General features: G+C 39.5%; 1 protein-coding gene across 1 annotated transcript; it reads right to left on the bottom strand.

Moving 5' to 3' along the window:
• Nucleotides 1–2,109: 2,109 nt before the first annotated feature.
• LOC122107782 (non-histone chromosomal protein HMG-17) lies at nucleotides 2,110–3,290 on the bottom strand. Its single transcript, XM_042679605.1, has one exon. It carries the CDS (start codon nucleotides 3,198–3,200, stop codon nucleotides 2,928–2,930), a length of 273 nt encoding a protein of 90 aa, XP_042535539.1. The 5' UTR covers nucleotides 3,201–3,290; the 3' UTR covers nucleotides 2,110–2,927.
• Nucleotides 3,291–9,083: the final 5,793 nt, after the last annotated feature.

The raw sequence follows: 9,083 nt of genomic DNA, 5'->3' as shown, positions 1-9,083 counted from the left end.
GCTGCAATAAACATAGTAGATGGTAGCTTTAGTATGGTCTTGTTTGTGATCATTTGGGCAAATGCCCAAAAGTGAGATTGCTGGAGTATTTTGAGGAACTGCTATACTGCTTTCCAGAATGGCTGAACAAGTTTAAACTCCTACCAACAATGCAGTAGGGTTCCCTTTTGGCCACATCCCCTCCAGCATCTGTTGTTATTAGCTTTCTTGATAGTGGCCATTCTAACTGGGGTAGGTGGAATCTCAATGTTGTTTTGATTAGCATTTCTTTTATGACCAGAGAAGTTGAGCATTTCTTCATATGTCTATTGGATATTATTATTTCCTCTTAGAGAAGTCTCTCTTTAAGTCGTTAGCCCACTTATTAACTGTTGTTTCTTTGAGGATTTGCTGTTGAGGGATTTAATTTTTTGAGTTCTAAGTACATTTTAGATATGAGACCCTTGTCCGTTGTAATTTGGGGAGGGGAAGGGAAATAAAAAAATGCTGAAATAAGGATACAGGTTGACTCATTGCAACAATGAGATCCACAAGACACTATGTTGAAAATGAACTTTACAACTTCAGGGGATAGGGAGGAAGGAGTTGGGGAGGTGGGAAGGGAAGGGATGGTAGGGGAAAAACAAAGGAGGGGGTAACAATCCTCCACAGGAAATATACTCATTACTTTACGCATGTAACTGTAACCCCTCTGTACAGTATCTTTACAATAAAAATATATATTAAAAAGTTCCCTTATTCATTCCATCAGTTGTCTTTCCTGAAAACCTACTATGCGATAGATACTTAAGAATCACCATTACTGAGATGAGTCAGATATGGTTTGATTTTGTGGAGCCTAAAATAAAATGTACAGATGATATTACTGAATATAATAGAGGGAGCCAGGCTAATTATTTAACCAGGGGATGGCTAACTTAGCTTGCTTAGGAAGCTAAGATTGGGTCTAATGAGTAGGAGGAGTTTGGTATCTAGGTAGCAGGAATTGTACCTAAAAATCCTGGATTTGTGACCATATAACCTAAGTGTAGGACTGACCAAGCTGCGGGGTAAATTGAGGGAAATTGTCACTGAATGTCTGATTGTGAAAGGCTTTGTACAGCAGCGTGACTTAAGTTTCTATCCCAGTGGCCTGGGCCATGACTTTCATCAACTCCAAAAGTGTCCCTTATTTGAAGGCTCAATTATCCCAGAGTGTTTTGTATGGATAGACAAACAAGCATTCTGTGGGGGAAGATACATCTCCATTCCTGCTGAAGAAGTGCTTTGTACATTTGTCTTTTCAGGCCTACCTGCCTGCAGAACCAAACAGTAAACTGTGCCTAATGTGCTTTCACAAGACATTCTCATCTGGAATGACCGAGGAAACCCAAACTCTGCTAATAAGCAGCAAATAGCTTCTAAGCCTGGCAAGTAGATCAAAATGTTAATTATTCCCTTATAGCCTCTCTCTCTCTTCATTTGCTCTCTCACCTCTTCAGAGATTTTACCTCAAGTTTAAATTTTGCTTACTTCGGTGACAACTGTGGTGTTAAAAATAAGTTAGCCCCTTGTCTGTGTCCTGGTCCCCAGTGATCTCAGGTGTTACTGTTTCTCTCCTTTTTCAGTTAATTATATTCAGTGAGAGCTTGAATTTTCAAATCCATCTGTTTTCTCCATCTCTGTAGGCAGTTTATTTATATCTACCCTTTTAAAATAGAAAAGCGACAGAGCAACTGCTTCCTTGTGCTTTAAACAGTTTTGATTCACTGCAGTAGTCACTTCTTTTAGAATATGTACCATCACTGGAAGACTTTATTTCACAGTTCTGTGTTTAAACACGGATGAAAGAATTTCCACTGTGGCTAAGGTGAGCTCCTCTACACAGCTACTATAATGGATAATCATGGATTTGTTTATGTGTCAATGATCTTATTGATAACTAGACTATAAACTGTCAACTCAAGAATATAGTTCACCGATCATAGTTTGTTCTACCAAGATTCTCTACTATGGTAGGTAATGAACAAGTACTTACAGCTCGAATAAATGTAAGGATGAGTCAAAATCCATACCAACTGCAATATCTGAGGAGGTTTCAAGTTTTTTTTTTTTTTTTTTTTTCCAAGCCAAACTGTATCCAGCTTTATTAAAGATACTTTTCATAAACAATCATGGTATTTCAGGCAGGACATGGGCAGACAATCTTTTTTTTTGTTTTTAAACAGTATACAACAACTTTCAAACTCCCTTTTTGGATGGACTATCAAAATCAGAAAGCCATTATAAAACCCAATGACGTCTTCATTTGAAGCTCTGAATAGGGAAAGTTTAGAGTGAGGGTTGACATTTCACATTAAACATGTTGTTTAACAACTTTTCACAAGCCGACCCTGACTTTCAGGAAGTGAAAATGGCAGAATTATCAATCTGAAAATCCACGATTTAGAAAAGGAAACTACTGCTCTTTTAAGGAACACCATCTCAATGATGTCACTGTCAGGTCCAGATTGCCTGGCACATTGGAAAAACCAATTGGTGGGGGCAGGGAGGGTTAAGGTCCCGACTGGCCTCTGGTTTTAAGGGAGTTAAGTCTATGCTGATGATGGAGGAGGAGAAGGATAAAAGTTATTTTGAGTTTTCCCACATCACAAGGTGTTTGTGCCAAGATGGCTGTGTGTCAACATGAGGGAATTCCTCCTCCTGGGAGCCAACAAGAAGTCTCTCAAAACTAGCAGGGAAAGGTGTTTTCCCTGTATCTATCCAGCTTTGGAGACATTCTATTAGTGACAGATGCTCCTTTCCCCAAAACAAGTGTTCTGTGTGCTAACAACATAGCTTTAAAAAAAAGTAAAACAAAATTTTGCATTTTTATAAAACTTGATAAAAAATAGTATTTCAAACTGTACAGTCACCAGAAGTACACAGCTATCAAAAATGCACACACTTCACTTGGCATCTCCAGCACCTTCAGCTTTCTGTGCCTGGTCTGTTTTGGCATCTCCATTTTCTGCAGGGTTATTCCCATCCTTGCCAGCATCAGCTTTCCCCTTCTTCCCTTTGGGTACCTTCTCTCCCTTCTTTGCAGGGGCTTTTTTAGGCTTGGGCTCTGGCTTTGGAGGAGCAGGTTTAGCAGACAACCTGGCGGATCTTCTCTGTGGCTCGTCCTTCACCTTTGCTTTATCTCCTTTAGCATCACCTTCGGCCTTTCTCTTGGGCATGGCGGCGGCGGGACGGAGGCGCTGGGCGAGGATGCAGCGACGCGCGGCTTTGGTCGGTCCGGGGGTCGTTCTCGCCTCTTCTTCACACTGCTCAGGTTTCAAGTTTTATTGTAATCACCAAGAACCATTATTCATATTATTCATTTCAGTTATCTCTGGTTGTAGAATCAATCATCTCAAAGGAGCTTAAAATAACAACAACTTAGATCTTAAAGCAGCACTACCTTACTATTTCTCACAATTCTGTGGATGAGTTGGATGGCTGCTATAGCATATACCTGGCTCACCTGCATGGTTGCCAATGCTGGACAGTCTTCTGGGCCACATGTGTGGCAGCTGGTGTTGCTGCCATCATGAGGCTTCATCCAGGTGGCCTTGTGTCTCTAGACCACCAGACTGGCTTTTTTTTGGCTTTCTTTTGATGTATCCCTTCTGGGTTTCCAAGATGACAAAGCAGAAGCTGCAAGGCCTCTAGAGGGATTGGCTTTGAAGGCCATTCAGTGTCATTTCTGCCATTGTCTTTTGGCCAAAGGAAGTTTACAATACAGCCTAGATCAAGACATGAAGACAGACTGTACTTCTCAATAGGATTTGCAATATACTATGGTTGGGTTATTCAGTTAGGGTGTGTGTGTATGTGTGTATGGGTGTGCTGGTCTTGAGCTTTGAACTCAGAGTCTAGGTGCTCTTCCTGAGCTTTTTGGTTACGGCTAGCACTCTACCACTCGAGCCACAGCTCCACCTTCAGCTTTTGGGTGATTAATTGGAGATAAGAATCTCACGGATTTGCTTGCTCAGGTTGGCTTTAAACCAGATCTCAGACTCCTTAGCTAGGATTACAGGTGTGATCCTTCAGTTCTTGGCTTCAATTAGGTATTTTTAAATGATAATGATGGTGATAATGTAGATGATGTCAGGGATGCTGCTGCTAAGAGAACTGAGTATTTACTAATTAAGTATTGTTCATGAAGCCAATAGCACAAAGTGGATGATATTACCACCCTCATGTTATAGATGGGCAACTGAGGGCTGGAGCAGTTGAAGAACTTGTTGAATGCCTTTCAGGCTGTAAGCAGCAATTTAGAGATGTATACACAGGTTGACTGACTATAGGGTTTGGCTTTCCCTGTCCAATACCTTTGTGCAATAATTAATCCTTGGAATATACATTTTATTTTTCCATTTCAAAATTGAACCTGATTTTAAGTAATGATTCAAAGCTATAGAGAGTTGGTAATGATCTTATAAAACCAAGGAAATTATTGCTGCTAATGTTGCTATGTTGCTAATGAACAAGAGAGTTACACATGTAAATAGGCATGCTGTTAACTCCCACTGGTAGCTTGATTTTGATAATTGCTTGTTTTTCTTTTTAAGATTGATACACGACCAATGGATAGAAACTCCATTTAATAAGTACAGATGACCACAGATCTCCTCCTGGTTTCCCTTCTCAATCGATAGTTTTACCATTGACAAGAGATCTCAAAATCATTTCTTTTCCTCTCCTCTTCCTCATCCTGCACAATCACTTTTTACTTTGGAAGATGTTCCCTTCCTTTATTTCCATTGGACACGTTGCCTGCTGCTTTTGTATGGTCTGTGCACCAGCAACACTGATATCACCTGGACACTTGTGAGACATGCAGAATTTCAGATCATACTGGAGACCTATGAAATAAGAATTGGCATTCTAACAATATCCCCAAGTAACATACCTGCCCTCTGAAGATTGAGAAGTACTGACATAGTGGCTAAGATGATGATGATGATGAAGAAGAAGATGATGATGATGAAGAAGCAGAAGCAGAAGCAGAAGCAGAAGCAGAAGCAGAAGCAGAAGAAGAAGAAGAAGAAGAAGAAGAAGAAGAAGAAGAAGAAGAAGAAGAAGAAGAAGAAGAAGAAGAAGAAGAAGAAGAAGAAGAAGAAGAAGAAGAAGAAGAAGAAGAAGAAGAAGAAGAAGAAGATGATGATTTTTGGTAGTTGTGGGGCTTGAACTCTGGGCTTGAGATGATGATGATTTTTTATGGTGCAGAGGATGAAACCCAAGGACTCCTGTCTATGAAATGTTACTTCCTTCCACTTAGACCATTGTGATAACTTCATGTCTCCTTTTTCAACTTCCTCTTCTTTAGATCGCACTCTTAGTGCCAACTACTTACACCAGAATAGGTCTCATTATGATCCTGACATCCTTAAAAAGCTTTACTGCATTGCTGTAAAACACAAACAGCAACAAAAGCAACCAAACAACGACAACAAAAAGTTGAGCACATCTCAAATCAAAGTTCTTAGCATGGAATCCACAGCCCCTTTCTCCCAGGCTGTCTGACAGGGAATGATGGAGTAGAAATGGGGAATGCCTGTGAGTCAATTCTGCCCTCATTTTGCAGGAAGAAATGGTGTGATCGCAGAGCATCAGTTTACCATCTTTGAGACCCAGTTTCCTAACCTATAAGGTTAAGTGTTTTGATTAGTGGTTTTTAACAACATCTGACAGCTAGCAGTTGACCAGATTGACACTTAACCTAAGTCTACTGACATACCATGAATTTGAGTTTTCTGTGCCACATTGAAAACTGAGACACAAATTCTTTATATCTGTAAATAAATGGTTTGGGCATTAAAGTACACATGAAATTTTAGGTATCTATAATTAAAAATGACAAGTGTTATCTATTGGAGAAATGTACATATTTGTCCTGAATGTTTTTAGAGAAGTAGTGAATATACTCAATTTTGTAAATTAGGAAAATTTAACTTTAATATGTTACAGGAACAAATTACAAATTCAGTAAAAATAATGGAATATCTTAGAAAATCCTTTTTACTTTTGATTAGGGGGTACTTTATACTTTGAAATAGGTTTCTGACAGAATAGTGTCCCTTTGAAGCAGTATTACAGAATTACATAACCAAATAATGGTGAGATGAAGCCTGAGGTAACCTCTCATCTCTGTGTGCAGAGCTTTTAGAATGCAATGTTGTTTGTCCTTCCTTCCTTCCTTCCTTCCTTCCTTCCTTTCTCCCTCCTTCCCTCCCTCCCTCCCTCCCTCTCTCCCTCCCTCCCTCCCTCCCTTCCTTTCTCCCTCCCTCCCTCCCTTTCTTCTTTCTTTCCTTTCTGCTAAGGCAGCAAGTTCTGATGGCTTTGCCTCCAGTGAGGCAGGTTAGCTAAAGAAAAGAATGTAGTGACCAATCATCTCTCTCTCTAGTCATACCCTGGGAAATATGCTTGAGTTCTATCTCCTCTCTAGTACCTCTGATGGCCACTGCCCCTGGGATAATTAATGCTGTTTGTGGTTAAGACTTTTCCTTATTGGTAGAAAAACTTCAGGCCAGTTGTAACCCAACTGAGGCACCTGTACAGTCAAAGCACATGCCTGACCATTGTGCCACTGATTTAAGGCCTTATACATAGACATTGCATCTCACACTTAAAACTAGGGGATGGCAACTTTTTACATGTACAGATCCCTTACAAAAATCTTCCCAGTCATCATCCCTCATTTCTCTAAGATCAGCTGTCACTATTATGCATTCCTCCCTCCCTCCCTCTCCCCAGAAAACAGTATTTTGGCTTGGTATTTGGTCTTTAGACACCTAGCTAAAGCTAGTAGTTTCCCTTAACTGTGTACTTTCCCTTTTTATTGAACTCCTCTCTGTCTCTGTCTCTGTCTGTCTGTCTGTCTGTCTGTCTGTCTGTCTATCTCTCTCTCTCTCACTGTCTGTGTGTGTCTGTGCTGGTCTTGGGACTTGACCTCAGGACATGGGACTGTCCTTGAATTGTTTTGCTTATGGACTGTACTCTGCCACTTAAGCCACAGATCCACTTTCAGCTTTTTGGTTATTAACTGGGGATAAGAGTCTGACAGACTTTTCTGCTGGGTCTGGCTTTGAACTACAAGTTTCAGATCTCAGCCTCCTGAGTAGGTAGTATTGCAGGCGTGAGCCACTGGCACCTGGCACTTTTGTGTTTGTGTCTCTATTCAATTCTTTGCTGGGGATACCAAGAACAGGAGATGTTCATCTCTGCTACCACCAACCTGTAACAGGAATACATTTATTTCAAAATTATTCACATTTTACTCAATATTTCACCTGAAAATAAATAAATGCTTAATTAATTTTAGACACTTAGGATTAATTACTGTGTTTGGGTTTAGACCTATGTAAGTGGTGATAAAATTACTTGGGGAAGAATCCTTTCAGGCTGGGAATGTGGCTTAGTGGTAGAATGCCTGCCTAGCATGCATGAAGCCCTGGGTTCAACTCCTTGGTACCATTAAAACTAAGTACTATTGGTACCATTAAAACTAAGTGGTGTACTAAGCATGTCAAACTGATACACTGTAAATGCAGAAGGCACTGGATTTTCAGTTCTTGTGATGAGATGTTCAACAAGATTTTGGGGAAACTATACTACACTGGTTTTCTAAGCTGGGCCTAGCAGTCCTGGTCAAACCAGTGTGGAGTGCCATGTAATCAAACTGAACTTTGAAATGAGACAGTTTAAGTTAAATCTCCCTTTGTCTTCATAAGGAAAGTGGCTTTGAAATGACTTTTTTTTTTTTTTTTTTTGCCTGTCTTAGGGCTTGAACTCAGGGCCTGGGTGCTGTCCCTAAGCTTCTTTGTGATCAAAGATAGTGCTCTACCACTTGGGCCGCAGTGCCATTTCAGGCTTTTTTTTTTTTTTTTTTGAGTACTTTATTGGAAGTAAGAGTCTCACCATGACTTTTTTTTGAGTACTTTATTGGAAATGAGAGTCTCACCATGACTTTTCTGCCCAGACTGGCTTCCAACTGTGATCCTCAGATCTCAGCCTCCTGAGCAGCTAGGATTACAGGTATGAGCACAGGTATGTGGCTGAAATGACTAGTTTTTGTATGTTTTTTTTTTTTTTTTTTTTGCTTCTTTCAGCTCATTTCTATTTATAAAGATAAGCTTCTCTGCTCAGCTCAGAAAACACTGATCCAATTTTATAGTCTAGTACACCAATAAAAGTAATTAGAACCTTAAATTTGTAGTTTTGCTTTTGATAGGAAAAATGTCTTAAGTAAATCATTACTATTATTGTTATTATTATTATTATTCTCAGTGGAGCCCAGCACAGTGCATTAGATGTAGAACATTCTGTAAGTATATATTAATGGTGAATCTACAAACATCAGAAATCAAGATACCAATCAGCACAATCTTGTTAAAGGGCTATAGCTATATCTAAGCTAATGTTGGCTGGCAAATCAAATAATTTAATACTCTCCCTGCTAGGATGCAGTCATAAAGGAATCAAAGTGGTAGTGCTTTTTTCAAATTTAGATGGGACAGAGGTCTCTCTGTGGAATGAAGGAGATTCTAGGTATAAAGAGATGCTGACAAAAAGAATTGAGTACTAAGGAAAAAAATGTAGGTTTTCTGTTTTGTTTTGGGCTGATTCCATAGAACTCATGAAGGAAACAGAAATATAGGGTCATTAATATATGGTCATTCTGATAAGAAATCCAAGTAAATTTTAAAGAGTAGGTTATTTTTTAATTGACTATGCAGACTTGATTCACTCACTAAACACTCAAGAATTCATTACAGGAATTAAGTGTTAATTATAATTTTCTTCTCTTATGGTTGTTTGCAAGGGAAGGGCCTGTGGTTGAGTAAAAATGACTCAGGGTTGGACTTTAATTGTTCCTTCACTCTGTGAATGTGAGAGGCAGGAAATGTAAGTAGACAGAGAAATTAAAATTAGTAATTACTAAAAGGACCAGACTCAGACATTAGAACCAGGAAGTAAAAACTGAAAAGCCATAGCAGCTCTCTCTTCTGCTGTAGATGTAAAATGACAAGAATAAGGAGTCAAAAAGGGTTTATCTACTCCTGTCTCCTGCTTAC

Source organism: Dipodomys spectabilis, unplaced genomic scaffold (assembly GCF_019054845.1).
Source record: "Dipodomys spectabilis isolate Male_0828 unplaced genomic scaffold, ASM1905484v1 ptg000053l, whole genome shotgun sequence".
Taxonomy (NCBI): domain Eukaryota; kingdom Metazoa; phylum Chordata; class Mammalia; order Rodentia; family Heteromyidae; genus Dipodomys; species Dipodomys spectabilis.
The sequence above is the reverse complement of the archived record's forward strand: the minus strand, read 5'-3'. Positions and strand labels throughout refer to the sequence as shown.

Coding starts and splice junctions, on each gene's coding strand:
- LOC122107782 (XM_042679605.1), bottom strand. CDS start 3,200: ATGCCCAAGAGAAAGGCCGAAGGTGATGCTAAAGGAGATAAAGCAAAG.